The sequence below is a fragment of the Pristiophorus japonicus genome, chromosome 12 (assembly GCF_044704955.1).
Source record: "Pristiophorus japonicus isolate sPriJap1 chromosome 12, sPriJap1.hap1, whole genome shotgun sequence".
Taxonomy (NCBI): Eukaryota; Metazoa; Chordata; class Chondrichthyes; family Pristiophoridae; genus Pristiophorus; species Pristiophorus japonicus.
In genome coordinates, this window is record NC_091988.1 from 197,764,339 (window position 1) to 197,789,319 (window position 24,981).

Below are 24,981 nucleotides of genomic sequence, written 5' to 3' on the forward strand. Positions count from 1 at the left end.
TTGGTGACAAATCTTGTGAAGCGCCTTGGGGCATTTCACTATGTTAAAGGCGAATGCAAGTTGTTGTTGTAGCACTAGTTGGCTTAAAAGCCTAAAAATCCAAATGAGGATTTCCACCCCCCCCCACCAGCTCACCTCCCACCCCCCCCCCCACCCCCCCCGCTCATCTCCCCAATTGAAGACTGTTGTGATTGAGTTGCAGTTCAATTATTGCTGTAAGCAATGGACAATAACCACCTCACGGTAGGCTTGGTGGTGATGAGGGAGATGCTGTGTATATGGCTGGGGGGGGGGGGAGGGGGTCGGGGGGGGGGGGGGGGGGCGTTGGCACATATGACGATGCTAAGCAGTAAGAGTAGCAGATCGTGGCGTTGGTAACTGCGACACACCCTCGACACGGTGGCCGCCCTTGGAGCACAGGTGGAGTTTCTTCTCGACGGATCGAGGGCTGTGTCCGAGGCGAGTGTATATAGAATAATTATAAGGATTTCTTTTTGACAACAGTCCTTATTCATTCAGAATCCTCCTCGGTAAAGCCCTTGCGATCTAATATAGATTCTATAAAACTTTCCCCTTGTCCACCAGACAGTCTTACTTGGCGGCCGGCTCTTCGATCTCTGGTCTGTCGGGGTCTCTCCACCCCCAGTCGTCCGGCCGTCCCTCCCCCTCCCCCTCCCCCCCGTCCCCATCCCCCGTCCCTTTGCCCTGCAGCCGGCTGCCCCTCACGGCGTCCTCCAGCGCCTTCTGCTGCCGGTAGAAGTGCGAGAACTTGTTGAAGATGATGGTGATGGGCAGTGCCACCACCAGGATGCCGCCCAGGATGCAGCCCGAGGCCGCCAGCTTGCCCGCCACGGTGATGGGCACCACGTCCCCGTAGCCCACCGTGGTCATGCTCACCGTGCCCCACCACCAGCAGGCCGGGATGGTGTCCAGTCCGACGTCCTCGTCCTTCTCGGCAGTGTAGGCCATGCCGGAGAAGACGCAGACCCCCACGCCCAGGTACAGCAGCAGGATGCCCACTTCCCGGTAGCTGTGCTTTAAAACAGAAACAGAGAGAGCCGTCAGTACCCTGGACTCGCAGCGATGGACCGGCGCACCCTCAGCAGGACCGGCACGCGACAACCGACACCCGACACCTTGGCTGCCCGTGCTGGCAAACATCGCACCACCACACCTACGCCGCGAATACGCAGTCTCCAGAGAATACAATCCCGACTCCAGCAAAGACAGGCCGATCCAGGCCGACCTGACCAACCTACCACCAACCCCCTCTCAAATCTAGAAGGCCATTCTGGAGCGTCGCCCAAGCCCTTCAGCGATCTCCCCTCAGCCTCGATGACCGACGGCGAAATGTTTGGATGAACTGCGACATACGGAATGGATTCCTTATCGAGGAGCCCACAGTACAATCCGAAGGATCAAACCTTCTTCGCAAACAGTGGACAACCATCGACCACCTCAGAACCGGTCACGGTCGATGCTGCCACCTTCTCCATAGGTGGAAGGTTAAAGCCTCCCCGTCCTGTGACTGTGGAGCTCCTAATCAGACCCTGGAGCACATCATCGAGCACTGCCCTCGGAGGGAATTCACAGGCAGCCTACAGGATATCCACGCTGTTACACCGGGAGCTTTGGGCCGGATATTTGACTTAGATACTGACGTTTGATTTGATTTGCTACTACCATAGGACAGAAGAAGAAGTAAAACGTGTCTGGGGGAAGATGGTATCGGGAATACCAAGTCTGAGATACCTCAATTTTAAAATTGGCCACATGCTAGAGCAGACTTTAACTTGTATTTTTTAAATTAATTCCTGGGATGTGGGCGTCGCTGGCAAGACCGGCATTTATTGCCCATCCCTAATTGCCCTTGAGAAGGTGGTGGTGAGCCGCCTTCTTGAACCGCTGCAGTCCGTGTGGTGAAGGTGCTCCCACAGTGCTGTTAGGGAGGGAGTTCCAGGATATTGACCCAGCGACGATGAAGGAACGGCGATATATTTCCACGTCAGGGTGGTGTGTAACTTGGAGGGGAACTTGGAGGTGCTTGTAAGCTGATTGATACAGTGTAGCCTTGTTGTTGTGTAATATACTCTTTATATATTGTGTTATTTATGTTGCACTAGCCGATCGTCCCGTGTCATTGCACATGGTATGTTGGGTGGTACATTATTTTATAATGGCAGGAGATGTTTATCGTGTGACACACAAAATATTATTCTGCTGCTAAGGTGAAGCTGTGTTTAGTCTGGACTGGCCCTTTAAGTATATCAAGGCTCGTTGCTGTAGTTCCTGGGTTAATTCAGGGATGAATTGTCTCTGTTGAGGGGTGTTTGTTCATTGGGAGATGATTGTCAGTCAGGCTCCAGACCAACAGAAACCAACTTTTACTTCCCCTGTTTGATACTTTTGACATTATAAAATGAACACACACGACAGGCAAAACTTTTATATTTATGCATGTTGACTGTTGTGCATTATTCTCCCAACTGCCTGTAATTGACTCCTGAGTATATTAATCTGTATCCAATCCAACTACCCCGCGATTAGATTCCAGCCTGTAATTGACTCTCAATATTCTCCATTTACAGGTCTTTTAAGCTTAATTTAATTGGTGCTCGTTTGATAGAAAGCCTTTATCCAGTGATATAACGTTGAGTTGGATTGATTACAGTGATGCAAGTGTTTTCGGATAAGAAAATTAATAACTTTGAGATATCTAATGTGATGTGTATATATTGCAGTTTATCAATATCGACAATGATATTGGGATTCCCATTATTTATAGTATATGCAGCAATATAATGTAATATAGCATAATATAGCTCATAATACATCAGTACTATTCTAATGTACATAGGATTACACAGGATATACGGCACAGAAACAGGCCATTCACCCCAACCAGTCCATGCCGGCGTTTATGCTCCACTCGAGCCTCCTCCTGTCTTTCCTCATCTAAATCTATCAGCATAACCCTCTATTCCCTTCTCCCTCATATGCTTGTCTAGCCTCCCCTTAAATGCATCGATACTATTCGCCTCAACCACTCCCTGTGGTAGTCAGTTCCACATTCTCACCACTCTCTGGGTAAAGAAGTTTCCCCTGAATTCCCCATTGGATTGCTCGGTGACTATCTTATATTGATGGTCTCTGGTTACGCTCTTCCCCACAAGTGGAAACATTCTCTCTGTACCCACTCTATCAAAACCTTTCATCATTTTAAAGACCTCTATTAGGTCACCCCTTCAGCCTCCTTTTTGCAAGAGAAAAGAGACCCAGCCTGTTCATCCTTTCCTGATATGTATACCTTTGCATTTCTGGTATCATCCTTGTAAATCTTCTCTGCCCCCTCTCCAGTGCCTCTATATCCTTTTTATAATATGGCGACCAGAATTGTGCACAGTACTCTAAGTGTGGTCTAACCAAGGTTCGATACAGGTTTAGCATAACTTCCCGACTTTTCAATTCTATACCTCTAGAAATAAACCCTAGTGCCTGGTTTGCTTTTTTTTTATGGTCTTGCTAACCTGTGTCGCAACTTTTAGTGATTTGAGTGTTTGTACTCCGCGATCCCTTTGTTCCTCTCCCCCACCCAGACTCTCAGCCTCCAAGTAATAAGTGACCTCCCTATTCTTCCTACCAAAATGTAATACCTCACATTTATCTGTGTTGAACTTCATTTGCCAATTATATGCCATTATTATGACCTTGTTACAATTCCCCAACCTCTCAGTTTCTTTTGCTGTCCTTCATTCTTCTCCTCCTCTTTCGAAGGTGTTGATTTATACTGGAGTTCAGTTTCTGAAGTGATAGCAGCTTTTTCATGTCTCATGCAAATGGTAACTGACTGTGGCTCAGTGGGTAGCGCACTCACTTTTGAGTCAGAAGGTTGTGGGTTCAAGCCCCACTCCAGGGACTTGAGCACAAATTCTAGGCTGACGCTCCCAGTGCTGCACAGTCAGAGGTGACGTCTCGCAAATGAGACGTTAAGCCCTCTTGGGTGGACATCTTTCAGGTAAGAAGTTAAGCCAAGGCCCCGTCTGCCCTTTCAAGTGGACATAAAAGATCCCACGGCACTATTTCAAACAAGAGCAGTGGAGTTCTGGTGTCCTGGCCAATATTTATCCTTCAATCAACGTGACTAAAACAGATTACCTGGTAGATGCCCAAAAGCTCGGTCATAGAGGCAGGTTGTATGGAGCATCTTAAAAGACAAAAGAGATCCAGTGCTGGCTCTCTGAAGGAACTTGACTAATTAATTCTATTCACCTGCTCTTTCACTGTACGTTTAAAAGGTTCTTTTGCAAATATTTATCCATTTTTGTTTCAAATTATTGATTCTGCTTCCATCCCTGGATCGATGGGCTGAATAGCCTCCTTCTCTGATGTAAAATTATACGATTCAATCTAACAACAAGGCAGTGGGTAGGGTAGTGTTATGCTTACACTACATAAACTTGAGGTCATCCAAAACTCGGCAGCCCGTGTCCTAACTGGTACCAAGTCCCACTCACCCATCACCCCTGTGCTCGCTGACCTACATTGGCTTCCTTTTACAGAGAATTACAGGTTAAACCTCCCAGATCCGGCACCCTCGGGACACGGCCTGTGCCGAATAAGGGATTTTGCCGGATGAGGGGAGGTCAGCGGCCCGAGGTCGGGGCGGGGGGGGGAGGAGGTCGGTGCCCCGGGCGGACCCAAAGTGTCAGCAGCCCAAGTGTCAAGCCCCAAAGTCAGGGTGGAGGTCGGCCGCATTCTGCGCATGCGCCCCCGGCCCCCGGAATCATGCCGAACGAGGGGTGGTGCCGGATAAGGGAGTCTTGGCTAAGGGAGGTTCAATCTGTACATGGAACATACAAGAAACAGGCCATTCGCCCCAACCGGTCCATGCCGGTGTTTATGTTCCACACGAGCCTCCTCCCACCCCTCTTCATCTCAACCCATCACCATATCCTTCTATTCCTTTCTCCCTCACGTGTTTATCCGGCTTCCCCTTAAATGCATCTATGCTGTTCGGCGTAACTACTCCCTGTGGGAGCGAGTTCCACATTCTCACCACTCTCTGGGTAAAGGAGTTTCTCCTGAATTCCCTATTGGATTTATTAGTCACTATCTCATATTTATGGCCCCTAGTTTTGGATTCCTCACGAATGGAAATATCTTCTCTACGTCTACCCTATCGAATCCTTTCATAATTTTAAAGACCTCTATCAGGTCACTCAGCCTTCGCCTTTCAAGAGAAAAGAGACCCAGCCTGTTCAGTCCTTCACGACGCTTGCATTGTATACACCAAAGCTTTGTCATTTGTTTCTCTGGATTCACTTTATCTACAACCCAAGGGATATGGAGCAACAGCGGGAAAATCATAGCATGGTCACAGCACGGAAGAAGGCCATTCGGCCCATCTAACCCTTGCCGGTTCTCTGCAAGACCACCTCAGCCAGTCCCACTCCCCCAGAGTTGAAGTAGAAGATCAGCCATGATCTTATTGAATGGGGGAGCAGATTTGAGGGGCCGAATAGCCTACTCCTGTTCCTATGTTCCTCATAGAAGCGCCCTTGACCTCTGATGCCCTGAAAGCAATGATTGAGGCCCCTATCTTTCTTCAAGATCTTTAGTGAAATAAATTATGAGTAGTTCCAAACAGATTTCTCCTGGGTTAGAAACCGCAAAGGCCCTCTCAATCGGATCAGCACTCAATGTAAAACAGAACGTCAAACGATTAGAAAAAGGTTCCCTTTCTAACCTTCAAGGTAGCTCCCAATGACCGCAGTCCTGTTGAGTGACGAGCTAACTTGAGCACCCTAAAAATCCTCATCAACCTGAGCACTTGAATCACCTTCCCCAGGTTCTCCAGATCAGTGGTGTGGCCGAAGATCACGTCGACCAGCAGCGTGAAGTAAAAGGGCAGCACGGACACGATGTCGATCATGTTGAGCGGGTGGAAACAGAACCGCTTGAGGTTGGGGGTGAGGAGCAGCCGCGAGCACACCTCCATGGAGAACCAGGCGATGCAGAAGTGCTCCACGATCTGTAGCCGGGGGTCGTCGACCTCCTCCTCGTTCTGATCCAGGATCTGGTACTCGGGCATGCTGTGAATGCACATGGTGGCGATGGAGCCCAGCACCACGCTGATGGACATGAAGCTGAAGAGCCGGCTGGGGATGGAGTAGCCAGGGTTCTCCAGGGTCAGCCACAGCTGCTTCCTGGAGTTGCCGTACTTCATCCCGCGGAACCTCAGCAGGTCCCGGTTGAAGTCGGAGATGTCGTCCGGCGAGGTGTCGATGCTGCTCACGTCGCTCTCCTCGTCCCAGTTCTTGCGCCGGCTCTCGGTCTTGCGGTCGTGGTAACGGTAGCTGCAGCAGGAGTCCAGGAAGAACTCATTGATGCCCCAGTACTCGATCTCCTGCGAGAAGGAGAAGACACAGAGCTCGTCCATCATGTGCAGCTTCCCGGTCTGGTAAAAGTTCAAGACGTATGGGAAAAGCCCCGGGTGCCTGTCGAAGTAGAACTCCCGCTTTGAGACGTCGTAGTCGTCGCATATTCGGAGGATGGACTCCTCGGAGTCACAGGCCAACAACTGGCCGAGCCTGGTGTTGGGGAACCTGGAGAGGGTGCTGGAACTGAGCTTCTTCTTCAGCCCTCCAACATTTACATTGATAGCTTGATCCTCGAACTTCGGATCCCAGCTTCGCAATCTCTCATTCACCATGGTCACCAACACAATGGATCCGTATTAACCTGGGAATGGACAACCAGACACAATAGTTATATAAAACAATCTAATGTTACAAGGACACCCTCAAAGCCTCCCTGATAAAGTGCAACATCCCCACCGACACCTGGGAGTCCCTGGCCAAAGACCACCCTGAGTGGGTGCATCCGGGAGGGCACTGAGCACCTCGAGTCTCATCACCGAGAGCATGCAGAAATCAAGCGCAGGCAGCGGAAAGAGCGTGCGGCAAACCAGTCCCACCCTCCCTTTCCCTCAACGACTATCTGTCCCTCCTGTGACAGGGACTGTGGTTCTCGTATTGGACTGTTCAACCACCTAAGGACTCATTTTAAGAGTGGAAGCAAGTCTTCCTCGACTCCAAGGGACTGCCTATGATGATGATGATAAAACAATGGAGACTGCTGGGAAAAAAGGATCGAATTTACAGAAACAGTCCATTCGACCCAACAGGCCCATTCCAGTATTTATGCTCCACACAAGCCTATTTAGGGGGCGTAGTCTCAGAATAAGGGGTCGCCCATTTAAAACGGAAATGAGGAGGAATTTCTTCTTGCAGAGGGTCGTGAATCTTTGGAATTCACTGCCCCAGAGAGCTGTGGAGGCTGAGTCATTGAATATATTTCAGGTGGAGATAGACAGATTTTGAGCGATAAGGGAGTCAAGGATTATGGGGAACGGGCGGGGAAGTGGAGCTGAGTCCAAGATCAGATCAGCCATGATCTTATTGAATGGCAGAGCAGGCTCGAGGGGCTGAATGGCCGACTCCTGTTTCTATTTCTTATGTTCTTATGTACTTCATCTCACCCTATCACCCTATCCTTCTATTCCTTTCTCCCTCATATGCTTATCTAGCTTCATTATAAATGCCTCTATGGTATCCACCTCAACCACTCTTTGTAGTTCCACATTCTCAGCACTCTCTGAGTAAAGACGTTTCTTTACCTGTTGGATTTATTGCCGATTATCTTACATTTATGGTCCCTAGTTCTGGTCTACCCCACAAGTCGGAATATCTTCTCCACGACTAGAGAATGATCCTTTGAGAGCTGCTGCAATACTCTAGATTTTAGCAAATCGGTACTACAAATGTTCACACATTACTGCCATTCCACTAGGCAACATAAAACATTGCTGTGTCCATATGTTGTGAAGTACGGGTTCACCTCTCCCTGCTCAACTTCTCACTCAATGTCCTGCTCCTTGATGGTTGTTGGCTAGTTGGGACTTTCGATGGCAGATGAATGACAGGGTGCATAAGGTGAGATGTGAGAGATGTTTCATTTGGTTTATCTTTCAGGGGCAGGATCAATATTAGCAAAATCTTTCCTCAGGAGAATGAGTGGATGGGTTCTAATCCAAGATAAAGCTGGTATGCGGAAAGAATGGACTTGGGAGGCCGAATGGCCCCCTCACCTTCCGTGCTTCCATATATTCTTCTCTGAAGGCTGCGCTGGTGCACTGGAGGCTGGACGCCTGAGGAAGAGAGTATTCGATGATCAGGTCCTCAAATCTGGCACCAAGCTCATAGTCTGCAGGGCTGTAGTAATACTCGTATTGCTGTATGGCTCAGAGATGTGGACGCTCAGAGAGGCGTATGAAAGCATAGGCCTTACGCTAAACATCCGTAAGACAAAGGTCCTCCACCAGCCTGTCCTCGTCACACAGCACTGCCCCCCAGTCATCAAGATCCACAGAGCAGCCCTGGACAACGGGGACCATTTCCCATACCTCGGGAGCCTCTTATCAACAAGAGCAGACATTGATGATGAGATTCAACACTGCCTCCAGTGCGCCAGTGCAGCCTTCGGCCGCCTGAGGAAAAGAGTGTTCGAAGACCAGGCCCTCAAATCTGCCACCAAGCTCATGGTCTACAGGGCTGTAGTGATACCCACCCTCCTGTATGGCTCAGAGACATGGACCATGTACAGTAGACACCTCAAGTTGCTGGAGAAATACCACCAACGATGTCTCCGCAAGATCCTACAAATCCCCTGGGAGGACAGACGCACCAACATTAGCGTCCTCATCCAGGTCAACATCCCCAGCATTGAAGCACTGACCACACTTGATCAGCTCCGCTGGGCAGACCACACTGTCCACGTGCCAGACACGAGACTCCCAAAGCAAGCGCTCTACTCGGAACTCCATCACGACAAACGAGCGAAAGGTGGGCAGATGAAATGTTACAAGGACACCCTCAAAGCCTCCCTGATAAAGTGCAACATCCCCACCGACACCTGGGAGTCCCTGGCCAAAGACTGCCATAAGTGGAGGAAGTGCATCTGGGAGGGCGCTGAGCACCTCGAGTCTCATCACCGAGAGCATGCAGCGGAAGGAGCGTGCTGCAAACCTGTCTGAGGGACTGTGGTTCTCGTATTGGACTGTTCAGCCACTTAAGGACTCATTTTACGAGTGGAAGCAAGTCTTCCTTGATTCCGAGAGACTGCCTATGATGATGAGACACACAAGACCAAACTCTGCGCACTTGTTGTAAAGAAAGTAAGACTTGCATTTATATAGCACCTTTGACAGCCTCAAAGCACTTTACAACCAATGAAGTCTTTTTTTGGAGTCTAGTCACTGTTGTAATGTCAGAAACAGGACAGCAAGCTCCCACAAACAGCAACGTGATAATGACCAGATAATCTGTTTTTAGTGATATTGGTTGAGGGATAAATATCGGCCAGGATGCCAGGGATCACTCCCATGATCTTCCTTGAAGTAGTGCAGGGATCTTTTACATCCACCTGAAAGGGCAGACAGGGCCTCAGTGCACTGGAGTGTCAGCCTAGATTGACATGCTCAAGCCCCTGGAGTGGGACTTGAACCCACAACCTTCTGACTGAGAGGCAAGGGTGCTACCCATTGAGCCAAGCCAGGCAATAGTTAACAGTGCCAGACTTTAGGGGAGGCAGAGTGCATGTTCCCTGGAAGTACTCGGGAAGCTGTGGGGGAGCAGGTTTGGACAGACCACCAAGCTGGACACTGAGCTGGGTGAAAAACAAACTGGAAACCTATTAATGAGATTCGTATCACTCTTGCCTTTGTATTGAATTATTTACCATCTGCTCTTTGTTTGCAATCAGATTGTGGTTAAAATAATGAAAGAAACAAACTAAATATCACAGTTGTTTGCTTGTGTTGTGTGAAAGATTCCCGGTGTGGAATTATAGGGGGAGACTCTGACCTGCGAATCACAGGCTGGGATGAATCGCAGGGAAGCCGGGTGGATGGTGCTCCATTACCGCACAACCTGATTTCGAACCCGGCCCAGCCTGATGTGACAAAAGTCCTTCCTACCTACTGGTTGTCTGAAACGAATTGGTACAGGCTCAGTCCAGTCCCGAGTGCACATTATAAGAAACGGACTGACGCGTGGAAAGCTGCGGGATGCTGATAGTTCGTCGCATGCTGGTGGTTGAGCCTGAAATTCCAAGAATGAAGAGAAATGGCATGGGATGTCGGATCACCATCCACACAGAACGAGTTAGCACCAAGTGTTTCCCGAAAGACAGAGACTATCAGATTCGAAGTTATAGTTGAGAGTTTCTGCTGCCAGGATAAAGGGAAAAAGGTGCCAAACGTGAATGACTCAGCAAGAGATCAAACAGAATATAAGCAAAAAGGCGACCAAACTTTTTTTACTGCAGTCGGAAGAAGAAGGGATGATCTGGTCAAATTGAATGCAGATGAACTACAATCAAGATGACCTGACCGCTCGTGGGCGAGTGTATGCATAAGTTAAGGATTATTGTGATTATCGTGCAAAGCCATAGGTTGTTTTATTAGAGCATAGTAAGTCCAAGAAGCACAATTCAATTGCTAATAAAGTTAGAGTTGGCTCAAATTTGTCAGGGTATTCTTCAGTAAGTCTCATCTCCCTTGTAAGAAGGTAAGCTCGTATCCAATTCCCCATTGCTTGATTGGAAATTGGCAACCTCATGCTATGGGGTGCAAAGAAAGTTATAGAGATTACATGGAATGTACAACACAGAAACAGGCCATTTGGCCCAAACGGTCCGTGCCGGTGTTTATGCTCCACACCCGCCTCCTCCCACCCCCCTCTTCATCTCACCCTGTCGGCATATCCTTCTATTCCCTTCTCCTTTATGTGCTTATCCAGCTTCCCTTATTCCCACAACTGCTCCCTGTGGCAGTGAGTTCCACATTTAACCACTCTTTGGGTAAAGAAGTTTCTCCTGAATTCCCAGACGCCCATCTCCCGGACTCCCATCCCCAACCCGATCTCATGGCCATCCTGACTAAATTAGAAAAGAGAAGTCTGAGCGATGAACTGATAGAGGTCTTTAAAGTTATGAAGTGGTTTGATAGGGTAAACATAGAGAAGATGTTTCCACTTGTGGGGGTGACTATATCAAACTGGGGTCAAATCTCAACCTCTAGATAAAGCCTTCTATTCATGGCCACTCCCTCGAACTTGGCATGTCCCGTGGTCACTCTCCTCTCATGGTCTTGATCACAGACAAGGCCTTCTCCGACCACTTCCTCGTATCCCTTGCAACTCACATCGCCTTTCCCCCTTCCAACAGCTGGAAGGACCTATCCCTGGTAAATGAAATCTCTTCCCTCAGTCACTTACAACTGCTTTGCCGAACTCCCAGCTGCCTTGTCTTTGGCCGCCCGTTCGCCTTAGTACATCTGCAGCCGCCAATCTGCTCACCGCTCCCTCACCCTTTGTACGGTGACAGCACCCAGCTCTATCTCCCTCGACCCCTTACACTGCCTCTGTGCTGTTTGTCCAACAATGAGTCTTTGCTGTGGCACAATTTCCTTCAGTTAAACATTGGGAAGACCAAAGGCCCCTGCTTGAAAGCTCTGTGGCCCTGCCACCAATTCCATCTCCCTCCCCGGCCATAGCCTCATGTGGAACCAGACCAAGGGAATGGTAGCATAGTGGTTATGTTACTGGACTAGTCATTCAGAGACCAAGACCAATAATCTGGAGATGTGAGTTCAAATCCCACCACAGACAGACAGTTGGAGGATTTAAATTCAATTAAATAAATCTGGAATAAAAAGCTAGTATCAGTAATGGTGACCATAGAACTACTGGATTGTGGTAAAAACCCATCTAGTTCATTAATATCCTTTAGGGAAGGAAATCTGCCATCCTTACCCAGTCTGGCTGATATGTGACTCCAGACCCACAGCATTGTGATTGACTCTTAACTGCCCCCTGAAATGGCCCAGCGAGACACTCCGTTGTACCGAACCATTGCGACAAAGTCAGCACTGTGGGAGCAGCGGACTGCAGCGGTTCAAAAAGATGGCTCACCACCACCTGCTCAAGGGCAATAAATGCCAGCCTTGCCAGCGATGCCCACATCTTGTGAACAAATTTTTTTGAAGACCTCACCTCCTTCCCCGAACTTGTGGTTCCTCTTACTGTGCCTCCCATCTTTGCCCCATCATTGGTGGCCGTGCCTTCAGCTGCATTGGTCCAATGCTCTGGAATTCCCTGCCTAAGCTCTTCCCCCCCCACTCCTCCTCAAAGACCCACCTCTTTGACCAAGTGTTTGGTCTCCCTTCCCGATAGCTCCTTCATTGGCTTGGTGTCCATTTATTACCGAGTATGTCTCTGTGGAGATTTTTCTACATCATAAGAAATAGGAGCAGGAAGAGACGGAATAGGAAGAGGAAGAGAGCCTGCTCGCCATTCAATAAATTCATGGCTGATCTGATCTTGGCCTCAATTTTCCATATTCAACTTTCCATGTTGTTGTTGCGGTAGAGGACAATCCTTTGAAGTTGTTTGAAGTTGCAGTGCGGCAGGAATATTTACAAATTCAGCATCACTGTACAAAATAACTAGAGCCTTTTTCATATGTTTTTGCTCCCTCCCTTGATCCCAGGGAGCTCCGACAGTTTGTATTATTGCTGATGACTATCACCAACTTTTCTCTTCCACTCTTCCTTAAGCTCTTGTTTTTACATAGAATGTACAGCACAGAAACAGGCCATTTGGCCCAACCCGTCCGTGCCGGTGTTTATGCTCCACACGAGCCTCCTCCCCCCACCCCCCCTTCATCTCATCCTATCACCATATCCTTCTATTCCTTTCTCCCTCATGTGTTTATCTAGTTTCCCCTTCCTCTATGCAATTCACCTCAACCACTCCCTGTGGCAGCGAGTTCCACATTCTCACTGCTCTCTGGGTAAAGAAGTTTCTCCTGAATTCCCGATTGGATTTATTAGTGACTATCTTATATTGATGGTCCCTAGTTTTGGTCTCCCTCACAAGTGGAAGGGTTATGGGGAGCGGGCAGGGAAGTGGAGTTGAGGCCAAGATCAGATCAGCCATGATCTTATTGAATGGCGGAGCAGGCTCAAGGAGCCGTATGGACTACTCCTGCTCCTATTTCTTATGTAAACATCTTCTCTATCACAACCCTATCAAACTCATTCATAATTTTAAAACCATCATTAGGTCCCCTCAGCCTTCTCTTTTGTAGAGAAAAGAACCCCAGCCTGTTCATTCTTTCCTGATAGATATAACCTCCTAGCTCTGGTATGGAGACATAAGAACATAAAAATTAGGAGCAGGAATAGGCTATAAGCCCCTTCAAGCCTGCTCCGCCAATGACTAAGATAATGGCTAATCTTCGACCTCAACTCCACTTTCCTGCCCGATCCCCATATCCCTTGATTTCCCTGGAGTGTAAAAATCTATGGATTTCAGCCTTGAATATACTCAATGACTGAGCTGCCACGGTCCTTTGGGGTGGAGAATTCCAAAGATTCACAACCCTTTGATTGAAGAAATTCCTCCTCATCTCAGTTTTAAATGGCCGACCCCTTATCCTGAGACTGTGCCCCCTAGTTCTAGACTCCAGCCCAGGGGGAAACAGCCTCTCAGCGTCTACCCTGTCAATCCCCCTCAGAATCTTGCATGTTTCAATGAGATCACCTCTCATTCTTCTAAACCCCAGAGAGTATGGGCCCAATCTACTCAATGCCTCCTCACAGGACAACCCTCTCATCCCAGGAATCAATCTAGTGAACTTTCATTGTACTGCCTCTCAGGCAAGTATGTCCTGTCTCAGATAAGGAGACCAAAACTGTGCAAGTACTGCATTGCTTTCCTAATTGCTTGCTGTACCTGCGTGCTAAATTTATGTGCATCCTGTCCGAGGACACCTAATTCTGTGACCAGAACTGTGCACTGTTCTTTAAGCGAGAACAGGGGAACTTGGCTCTGAAACATGTACAGCTGATTAAAGTGGAACAGTCTCAAAGCAACATCAGGCCGTGACACGGGCAACAGCAGACTGGGACCGTGATCTCTTTAATTGTCCGTCCAGTCACCGATTTGACAACAGGATACTTTATGACAGCAGTCACGTGCGAATAGCTGGAGATTTAATGTAGCTTTCTGTCTCTTAGGGAGTCTGTTAGTCTGAACCGCCCTTTTACAAACTTTCATATGTTTTTCTTGATTTTTTTTCTAAATCCTGCTCACCTTTACAGGAATTTCAGAACAGTGAGATTTTGAGAGATATTTTATTTTGTACAAACGCATTTATGAGGGATAAGGGAATTTCCCTATGGGGAGAGATTGAGTACACTCGGTCTATATTCCCGAGAGTTTCGAACAATGAGAGGTAATCTCATTGAAACATACAAAATTCTTAAGGGACCTGAAAGGGTTAATGCTGAGAAAATGTTTTCCCCAGGCTGGGGAGTCTAGAACCAGGGGTCACAGTCTCAGAATAAGGGGTCGGCCATTTAGGACTGAGATGAGGAGAAATTTCTTCACTCAGGGGGTGGTGAATCTTTGGAATTCTCTGCCCCAGAGGGCTGTGGAGGCTGAGTCTTTGAGTATATGCAAGACAGAGGTCGATGAATTTGGGGGAATTAAGGGATATGGGGATAGTGTGGGAAGGTGGAGTTGAGGTCGAAGATCAGCCTTGATCGTAGTAAATGGCGGAGTAGGCTCGAGGGGCCGTTTGGCCTACTCCTGCTCCTATTTCTTATGTTCTTATGAATGAATATTTAAAAAAATATTATTCAAAACAATTCCTCTCCAGTTTTCTTTCCTCCTCTCCTGAGTCAGCTGGGGTTCAGTGTCTCGGGGTAAGTTGACCTTTGGTACCTCACTCATTCTTCAGGTGTGAATCTTGACGTTGAGCATCAGTAGACTATTGGAACGCCTCCTGTCTCCCTGTTACTGCACTGTAGCATAAAATACCCTTCAACAAGACTTCATACTGCAGCTTGTTTAACTGAATTCTGAGGAATTATAGAATCCGAGAACAATACAGCACAGAAGGAGGCCATTCAGCCCATCGTGCCTGTGCCGGCTCTTTGGTAGAGTATCCAATTAGTCCCACTCCCCCTGCTCTTTCCCCATAGCCCAGTAAATGTTATCCCACTCCATGTATTGATCCAATTCCCTGTTGAAGGTTATTATTGAATCTGCTTCCACCCTCTTTCAGGCAGTGTCTTCTAGATCACAACAACTTGCTGTGTAGTATTTTTTTCTTCATCTTGCCTCTGGGTCTTTTGCCAATCACCATAAATCTGTGCCCTCTGGTTACTGACCCTCCTGCCACTGGAAACAGCTTCTCCTGATTTACTCTATTCATGGCTTTGAACACCTCTGTCAAATCTCCCCTTAACCTTCTCTGCTCTAAAGAGAACAGCCCCAATGCATAATAAATGCAAGTCTTCCTTATTATAGGCAGGACATCACCGTTAACGTAAATATGAGCAAAATGTCAGCAAGAAAGATTGTCACTTCATGATTCTAGTCACTTTCTTGGCAAATACAAAATGATGGATCCAGTAATCCACTTCAATTAGAATATATGTCAGTAACGGTTCAGACCTGAAGGTGTTCTGCTGATCAGAGAGGTTTAGGCCAGTGTTCACACCAGGTAAGAGTGCAGAGGGAAGGGGCTGAGCAGAGAACAGGGCCGCCTCCCACAGTGCAGGGAGACTGTTACGGACATACAAACAATGACGGACAGGTAAAGACCATTTGGTCCATCGGGCCTGTCTCACACAACTGCAATCCCTCGTGTATCACACCATATACATTCAACCCCACCTGAAACCATGTGATCTCCTGGGAGAGGCAAAAAAAAACAGATTAAAAAATCCAGGCAAAAAAAAATCTGGGAAATTCCTCTCCGACCCATCTAATGATCAAAATTAGTCCAGGAAATCACTCTGGCCCTGAATTCCCTGCAGCACCTACCCTTCTGTAGGAGGTGATCTCTGCCGCAGCCAGAAACAGATCCAGCTTTCGCTTGAAGGGATTTAGAGTCTGCATCCACCACATGAAATGGCAGCTTGTTCCAGAGGTCTACTATTCTCTGGGAAGCACCACCGCCTGACATCTAACCTAGATCTGGCCTTATACAACTTAAATTTGTGACCCCTCGTCCAGCTCGTTAAAGGGGTTGCGCGGCCCAAAAAGAATTACGGGGAACGTTGTTTCTGACCCCTAGTTCTGGACTCGCCCACAAGTGGCAACATCTCCTCTACGTTAATCCCATCAAACTCATTCAAAACTTTAAAGACCTCTATCAGGTCACCCCCTCGACCTTCTCTTTTCTAGTCTGATCAATCTTTCCTAATAGTTAGAACCTCAGAGTTTTGGCATCAACCTTGTAAATCTGTGCACAAGATCACAAGATAATCACGGATGATGAAAGCCATTAAGCCCATCTTAATGCATCATTTGGAATGGCATTGAAATGACTCCCCTGTTGAATATTTTTGCCTTGCTGCAAGATGAAAGGTACTTTGTTCCTCTCAGCGCCTCTGTTCCGATTACAATCAAGAGCTCCTTTGAGTAGAGAACGTTAAGAGGAGATTTGATAGAGCTGCTCAAAATCAGGAAGGGTTTTGACAGAGGAAACAAGGCAAAACTGTTTCCAGTGACAGAAGGGTCAGTAACCAGAGGACACAGATTTAAGGTGATTGGCATAAGAACCAGAGGGGAGATAAGGAAACATTTTTTTTATGCAGCGAGTTGTTGTGATCTGGAACGCGCTGCCTGAAAGGGTGGGGGAAGCAGATTCAATAGTAACTTTCAAAATAGAATTGGATAAATACACAAAGGGAAAACATTTTCTGGGCAGTGGAGAAAAAGCAGGGAGAGTGGGACTAATGGGATCGCTCGTTCAAAGAGCCGACACAGGCTCGATGGGCCGAATGGCCTCCTTCAGTGCTGCATCATTCTATGAACAGTCATAGCTATGAACACACACCCACATCCCTGCAGTGCAACATATTACTTCACTAACACAACATTATAACAACTCACAATATTGTAAGTTATAAATTAAATAGAACATAGGCTTTGGAGCTCACCGAAGACTTTCTTTGTCTTATCGGGAAACTTGGGATTGCCCAGAATACAAGACATCATCAAGATTGAGAAGACATGAAAAATCATAAACTAATACAGCTCAGGAGGCCATTTGGCCCATCGTGCCTGTGCCGGCTCTTTGAGAGAGCGATCCAATTAGTCCCACTCCCCTACTCTCTCCTCATAGATCTTCAAATTTTACCCTTCCAAGTTTTTATCCAATTCCCGATTGAAAGTTACTATAGAATCTGTTTCCACCGCCCTTTCAGGCAGCGCGTTCCAGATCATAATAACATGCTGCGTAAAAAGAAAATTCTCCTCATCTCTCCTATGGTTCTTTTGTTAATTATTCTTTACCCCAGAGGGCTATGGCTGCTCAGTCATTGAGTATACTCTCAGAGAATCAAGGGATTTTGGGGATCAGGTGGGAAAGTAGAGTTGAGATTGAAGATCAGCCATGATCTTATTGAATGGCCAAGCAGGCACAAGGGGCCGAATGGCCTACCCCTGTTCCTAATTCTTATGTTCTTATCTTAAATGTGTGTCTTCTGGTTACCAACCCTCCTGCCAGGGAAACAGTCTCTCCCTATTTACTCTGTAAAAATCCTTCAAAAATGATGAGATAAATCAACAAGTTGTTGTCAGAGGAGGGGAGGATGTGAATGAAATTCCATAGATTAGCGATCCTGGAATTGAATGAGTGAAGAACATCGGCAAATGGCTTGACTATGGTGGAGACATCACAATCATATCTGTTCTATCCTCACATATAATTCCAGCAAGGGTTGATTGGGAATTGAAATCCTGGCTGGTTCTCCTCCTTGTCAGCATCAGCGTCAGCTGTGGCTCAGTGAGGAGCACCCTTACCTCTGAGTCAGAAGGTTGTGGGTTCAAGTCCTGTTCTCGGGACTTTAAAAAAAAAAATTCATTCACAGGATTATGGGTGTTGCAATTGCCCTCAAGAAGGCGGTGGTGAGCTGCCTTCTTAAAAATACAACTGATTGCCTTGCTGGGAAGTTAAGAGTCAACCACATTGCTGTGGGTCTGGAGTCACATATAGGCCAGACTGGGTAAGAACAACAGATTTCCTTCTCTGAAAGGCATTAATGATCCAGATTGGTGGGGTTTTAATGATAATCTAGTAGTTTCATGGACACCATTACTGACATTAGCTTTTTATTCCAGGTTTATTTAATTAACTGAATTTAAATTCCCCAGCTGCCGTGGTGGGATTTGAACTCACATCCCCAGATCATTTGGCCAGGCCTCTGCATTAGTCATCCAGTAACATAACCACTATGCTACTGTACCCGAGCACAAAAATCAAGGCTGACACTCCAGTGCAGTGCTGAAGGAGTGCTGCACTGTCAGATGTGCCGTCTTTCAGATGAGATGTTAAACCGAGGGAGGGATGGCTGCCTTCTCAGGTGGGTGTAAAGGATCCCATGGCACTCTTTTGAAGAAGAGCAGGGAAGATCTCCCCAGTATCCAATATTTAGTGCTCAATCAATATCACTAAAACAAATGATCTGGTTATAATCACATTGCTGTTTGTGGGAGCTTGCTATGCACAAATTGGCTGCCGGGTTTCTCACATTACAACAGTCACTGCACTTCAAAAGTACTTCATTGGCTGTAAAGTGCTTTGGGACCCACGGACTGTAATGAATCTTGACTTCAATAGAGTGATTGCCTATAGCCCGAAGCATAGAGAATCACTGTGACACCTTTATTTACAACTATCAGAGTGAATGAGGCATAACCTATATAATACTTTTCAAGCTTAAACAATTAAAATAACGGCTGCTTGTTGTAATCCCATCCATTGCTGTTAATTAGTGATTGCTAATGGCATTGTTTAGGGGATTGAGTGGGAGGAGCTGCTGAGAGCCACAGTGTAAGTGAACTGATTTAACATCAGTGCTGAGAGGAGTAGCTCATTGGATGCTCTATTCACTTCAACCCTGTGAGTGTTAACTCACGCTTCTGGTAGTCATTACTGCAAAATAAATAGCTGAAGGAGTTAACGTAAGAAATAGGAGCAGGAGTAGGCCATTTTGCCCCTCGAGTTCTCAACATTCAAACCAGAATAATAAGGAGTTTAAAACTGTTTTAAGTTTTTAGATTTTAATCCTTTATTCCGTTCCTCCCCCCAACGGTTCTGTCTTTTATTTCTGACTCTTAACAGTTGAGTCTTGGAGTTGGGGTAGGGGAGAGAAGGGAGGAGAGAGGGAAGGGAGAGAGAATGGGGTAAGGGGAGGGGGAGAGAGAGGGGGAGAGGGAGGGAGGGGGAGAGAGAGGGGAAGGGGGAGAGAGGGGAATAGGGAGAGAGGGGAAGGGGAAGGGGAGAGAGGGTAGAGAGAGGGGGAGGGGGAGAGAGAGGGGGAGGGAGAGGGGGAGGAAGGAGAGGGAGAGGGGGGAGGAAGGGGAGGGAGAGGGGGAGGAAGAGGGGGGAGGAAGAGAAGGGAGGGGGAGGAAGAGGGGGAGTGGGAGGAAGAAGGGGGAGGGGAGGAAGAGGGGGAGGGGGAGAGGGAGGGGGAGAGAGAGGGGGAGGGAAGGGGAGAGAGGGAGGGGGAGGGGAAGAGAGGGGAAAGGAGGGGGAGGGGAGAGGGAGAGGGGAGGGGAGAGGAAGAGGGGGGAGGGATAGGGGAGGGGGAAAGGGGAGAGAGAGGGAAGGGAGAAAGGGGAGAGAGGGGAAGAGGAGGGGGGAGAGAGGGGAAGAGGAGGGGGAGAGAGGGGAAGAGGAGGGGAAGAGGAGGGGGAGAAAGGGGAAGAGTAGGGGAAGAGGGAGGAAGAAAGGGGGAAGAGGGGAAGAAAGAGGGAAGAGAAAAAAAGGGGGAAAGAGGGAAAGGGGAAAAGTGGGATAAGAGGAGAGGGAAGGGGAGAGAAGGGAAGGGGAGAGAAGGGAAGGGGAAGAGAAGGGAAGGGGAGAGGGGGGAGAGAGGAGAGAGAGGGAAGGGGGAGAGAGGGAAGGGGAGAGGGGGGAGAGAGGAGAGAGAGGGAAGGGGGAGAGAGGGGAGGGGAGAGAGGAGAGAGGGGAGGGGAGAGAGGGGAAGGGAGAGAGGGAAGGGGAGAGAGGGGAAGGGAGAGAGGGAAAGGGGAGAGAGGATGAGAGGGAAAGGGGGAGAGAGGAGGAGAGGGGAAGGGGAGAGAGAGGAGGAGAGGGGAAGGGGAGAGAGAGGAGGAGAGGGGAAGGAGAGAGAGGAGGAGAGGGGAAGGGGAGAGAGAGGGGAAGGGGAGAGAGAGGGAGGGGAAGGGAGGGAAAGGGGAAGGAGGGGAAGGGGAGGGAGGGGAAGGGGAGAGAGAGGGAGGGGAAGGGAAGAGAGGGGGAGGGGAAGGAAAGAGTGAGGGATGGGAGGGAGGGGAAGGGAGGGAGGGGAAGAGAGGGAGGGGAAGGGAAGAGAGAGGGAAGGGAGGGAAGAGAGGGAGGGAGGGGAAGGGAAGAGAGAGGGAAGGGAGGAAGGGGAGGGAGGGGAGGGAGGAGAAGGGAGGGAGGTGAAGGGAAGAGAGGGGGAAGGAGGAGATAAGAAGGAGAGGGGAAGGGGAGAGAGAGGGAAAGGAGAGAGAGAGGGGAAGGGAGAGAGAGGGAAAGGAGAGAGGGGAGGGGAAGGGGAGAGAGAGGGGGAGAGGGGGAGAGGGGAGGAGAGAAGGGGAGAGAGGGAGGTGAGGAGATAGGGGGGAGACAAGGGAAGAGGGGGGAGAGAGGAGGGAGGAGAGAGGGGGGTGAGAGAGAGGGGGAGAGAGGAGGAAGGGGAGAGAGGAAGAAAGGGAGAGAGGGGGAAGAGAGAGAAGGATGGGGAAAGAGAGGGGGAAAGAAGAGAGAGGGGGAGAAGGGGAAAGGGAAAGGGGAGAGAGAGAGGGATGGGAGAGAGAGGGAAGAGGAGAGGGGGAGGGAGAGAGAAAGGGGAGGGAAGGAATGGGATAGAAGGGGAGAGAAACGGGAAAGAAAGATTGGGAGAATCACAGCCTAGCGCCCCCCCCCCCCCCTCATTGATGTGACAGACACGATGGCGGAATGTGTGAGTCTCACGGGGAATCAATGCCAGAAATGCAGAAATTAAAGCGGTTCTTCACACAGCTGAAATCGCACAGATGCGGGACAGAAAAGTCTTGTCTTAAATCACTTTAGTGCGGGTGTCTTAATTTCATCAGCGTATTTAATTGCAGCATAATCTCTAACCCCAGGGTAAACCATGAGGCGGAGCTTGGTTCATCTGTCACTCACCCCAGAAACTTCAATCCGCGACACTTCCTCCCAGTAATTCTCGGAATATCCCCCCGGGCCATCCTCCTCTTCCAAATTACATCGATGCAATTTTTATTTTACAAGTTCATATATTTCGCAATGGGCAAAATGGAGAGGGGCAAAAATCCAATAACTGTGAGGTATTTAGCTCACCCTCTCCTGGCTGATCTCCATTGCCCTTTCCTTCTTTCGCTCCTCTCCTTCATTCATTCTTTCTCTCTTTCTTTCTCCCTGCCTTTCTCTTTCTTTCTCCCTGCCGCTCTCTTTCTTTTTTCCTGTCTTTCTTTCTTTCTTTCTCCTCTTTTTCGCTCCCTGTCTGTCTCCCTGCCTCTCTCTCTCTCTCTCAGTGGGCTGAGATACACAAAGCCGTCCCTGCGGCACCAGCCCAGTGACCAGGTCAATTTCAGTCCCATGGAGATGGCAATCGACCAGTGGAAACTGACCCGGGTGACAGTGAGGCCCCCTTTGTCCACGGGTTATGTCTGTCTCGCTTTCAGTTGATTTACACGCTGCCAACCTCTCCCCTGTGTTATTATCTCCTGCCTTTGTTTCTCGTCCTCATCACCCCTCCATCACCCCCTTGTTCTGTCATCTTTGCTGCCTTCCACGTTTATTTAAGTAATTAAACCTCTTAGTTAAGTGATTCTTACTTACTCACTTTTTTGTCTTCTGATTTTATCTCCAATTTCTAGTTTTTTAAAAAAGCGCTCACACGTTAGATTTAAAAAAAATCACCTCACAGCAAAGCAGAGCCAGGTCTCTGGCTTACTGGTACAACACGGGGTTCGTCACTTTGAACCAAGGGTTATGGGGAGCGGGCAGGGAAGTGGAGCTGAGCCCATGATCAGATCAGCCATGATCTTATTGAATGGCGGAGCAGGTTCGAGGGGCCGAATGGCCTACCCCTGCTCCTATGGTCTTCTGAAAGAGGAGCGGCGGGACAAGGAAGGGAGAGTAGGAGTAGAGTCAAGTTAACCCGCTTCGAGAACGAAAGTTTAACAAACCAAAATGAATTGTCAAATCCAACAGAACAATCGTGTGACTGGTTTTAACAGTAAAGGCAGTGGGCAAGCTGGATTGGCAAACGCCAATGAAAATATGGAGAGAATTCCCAACCTTTATAAAATAAATAAGCGAATTAAATAACATGAAATATTATAAGATTGTGTCACATCAAATGTACAAATCACACACACTGGGGAAGAACAGCAATCCCTTACCTTAAAGGAAGCTTGTTCGGTCTCTCTCGGATTTTTATAATTTAACTCAATTTTCTTCCAATATTTGCAATGGATGACAGCACTTTCTGGTCCGGTTGAGTCTTCCCAGTTTCCCTCTGGAATGTTTAATCCCGGTGTTATCCTATTCCCGTTCCCTACGCTGCTGGCTGCATCCCAAATATTTCAATCCAGTAAATTATTTTGTTTAAAAAACCAATTGGCTGAAGCAACGGATAAAGAAAGGGTTAAATGTTTCTGAATCCCACCCAAATCGTTCTGTGAATCTCAGTCTCTGTTCTTCTGTCTGTAGTTGAAGATTTATGTTTGTTTTTTTTAATCAGTTGTTGGTATTAATGTTAGTTATTGTTTGTCCTGGTTTCGGGAATTCCCTTGCGGGATGCGACACTCCCGGGTTTGTTCTCTCCCAGCTTCTGGAGAGTGAGTGTGTGTGTGTGTCTGAGATTCTCCAACTCGCCAGCCTCCCCCTTGCTCAATGGTCTGGATCTCAGCACCGTCTGCCTTCTGATGGTGGATTTGGGATGGCACGTGTGTTTGTGTCACTGCGAACTTTCACTCCCAGGAGCTGGACATCTGGCAATTTCCCGCAAGCCAACGGGAACCCGGCAACAACTGACATCTAAACAAAAACCGGATTAATATACATCAGTCGGAGATTCATCCATAATCTGCACTGTGCACCTGTATATACAACCGATAGATTGCACCTTACATGTCACATACAACCTGCAAATTATCATTTGTCATCTAGATTTGTGTCTAAACTATATTCAAATCCACATATTATATAGTCAAGTCCTTATATATTCAATTTATATATATATATATATATTTATATACATAGCCCGTGTGCCACCACACATTAAAACAATCCAACCACAAGAATCTTGCACACTTCAGGATGTAGTTCGGGACCTGGAATATTAGGTCCTGCATTGAAACACCTGTGAACTCATCCCTTTTTGGTGGAAACAAGTCATCCTCGCTTCGAGGGCTGCCTATGATGATATATTCAAATATATAAAAGAAAAAGAAAGACTTTGATTTATATAGCGCCTTTCACGATCACCAAAGCGCTTTATAGCCAGTGAAGTACAAATATATAATGAACACGTATATATTTCTATGTTTCTATATTCAAATCTATATACAATCACATTCGTGTATATGATTCCATATACGTTCAATTCTACCTATATGGATAAATATTTTATACATAATAAGGAATTATTAATGACCTTTTTTTCTATATATCATAAATTATTTAGACAACTAAAATATTTAGAATAGACAGATTGCAGAGTAGATCGGGCAGGTTTGGATTGCGAGGCAAACATGGACTGTCTGAATGACAAAAATCCAGTAGATTTTGATGCAATCTCCAATCCCGGGAACTCCTTGCCGTTGCAGTGGAGCGGACCCGCCGCTCAGTGACAGGCCTGGAGCCGGGAGTCGGTGGAGTGGGAGTGGGACTGGGTCCGTTGGGGAGGTGGGGGGGGAACTGATGAAAAGATCACCATCGGGGGGAGAGCACCCGAAACATGTGCGCCACACATGGTCCGCACTGGCCTCGGGTTAAACCCCAGGTCAATGAGGGGACGCACCGGGCGCTACCGAGAGAGCACAAACCGGCAAAGATTGTCCGCCCTGTCGTGACAGCGAAGGAGCATTTCACTCAAATAAACATCAAAGTGCGAGATAACGGAGATAGGGAGAATCAAACAGAAACAAATCGGAATTCTCACCTAATCCCAGGAATGTGGAAGGGCAGGGTCTGGATGAAACTGGGGGAGAGGGACCCGAGTCCGGACCTCGCTGGGTGAGTGAGAGAACAGGGACGGCGAGTTTTGATGCTGTTGCGGAGAATCACTTGTTGGGGAAACTTTGTGAACCGCCCGCCTTCAGTGGCGAGAGCAACGAGGGGGGGCACACGGATCAGGAGCTGGCGTGTCAGGGGCCAGGGCTCTGGACCGGGGGCTGAAATATCATCATCATCAGCGCCAAAGGGTGAGAGGGGAGTCTCTGACAGGGAACGAGAGGGGCAGGATGAGAGGGGTCTGAGCGCGAGCTGCAAATGCCTCACACAACACCGCAGACAAGTGTATTCAGGAATCGTGACTGAGGGATTCGCTGCTGGGAGCTGCAGATTCAGGCGATTCCCTCCTGAAATGGACACGGGCCAATATCCTGGGTGTCAGGCTGGGGGGAGACTCTCAGGTCGAAAGATCAGCTCCTTGAGCCGTGAGATTGAGGGGCGGCAGGGTTCCGGGGATGGGAATGTCAGTTTCAATCTCCGGGATCATGTCAATCCAGCGATTTCATTTCCAATCACAGGGCACATCTATCGCGCTCCTCCTGAAAGCAGCTTGGGCTCTCAGCCCAGCCCAGCCCAGCCAACATTGATATTCTGAGTACTTGGGTC

General features: G+C 48.2%; 1 protein-coding gene across 1 annotated transcript; it reads right to left on the minus strand.

Moving 5' to 3' along the window:
* Positions 1–591: 591 nt before the first annotated feature.
* LOC139276909 (delayed-rectifier potassium channel regulatory subunit KCNS1) lies at positions 592–23,225 on the minus strand. Its single transcript, XM_070894903.1, has 3 exons — positions 22,542–23,225; positions 5,747–6,741; positions 592–1,035 (listed from the first exon to the last, which is right to left on the minus strand). Exons 2-3 carry the CDS (start codon positions 6,710–6,712, stop codon positions 592–594), a joined length of 1,410 nt encoding a protein of 469 aa, XP_070751004.1. The 5' UTR covers positions 6,713–6,741; positions 22,542–23,225.
* Between the last annotated feature and the right edge of the window lie 1,756 nt (positions 23,226–24,981).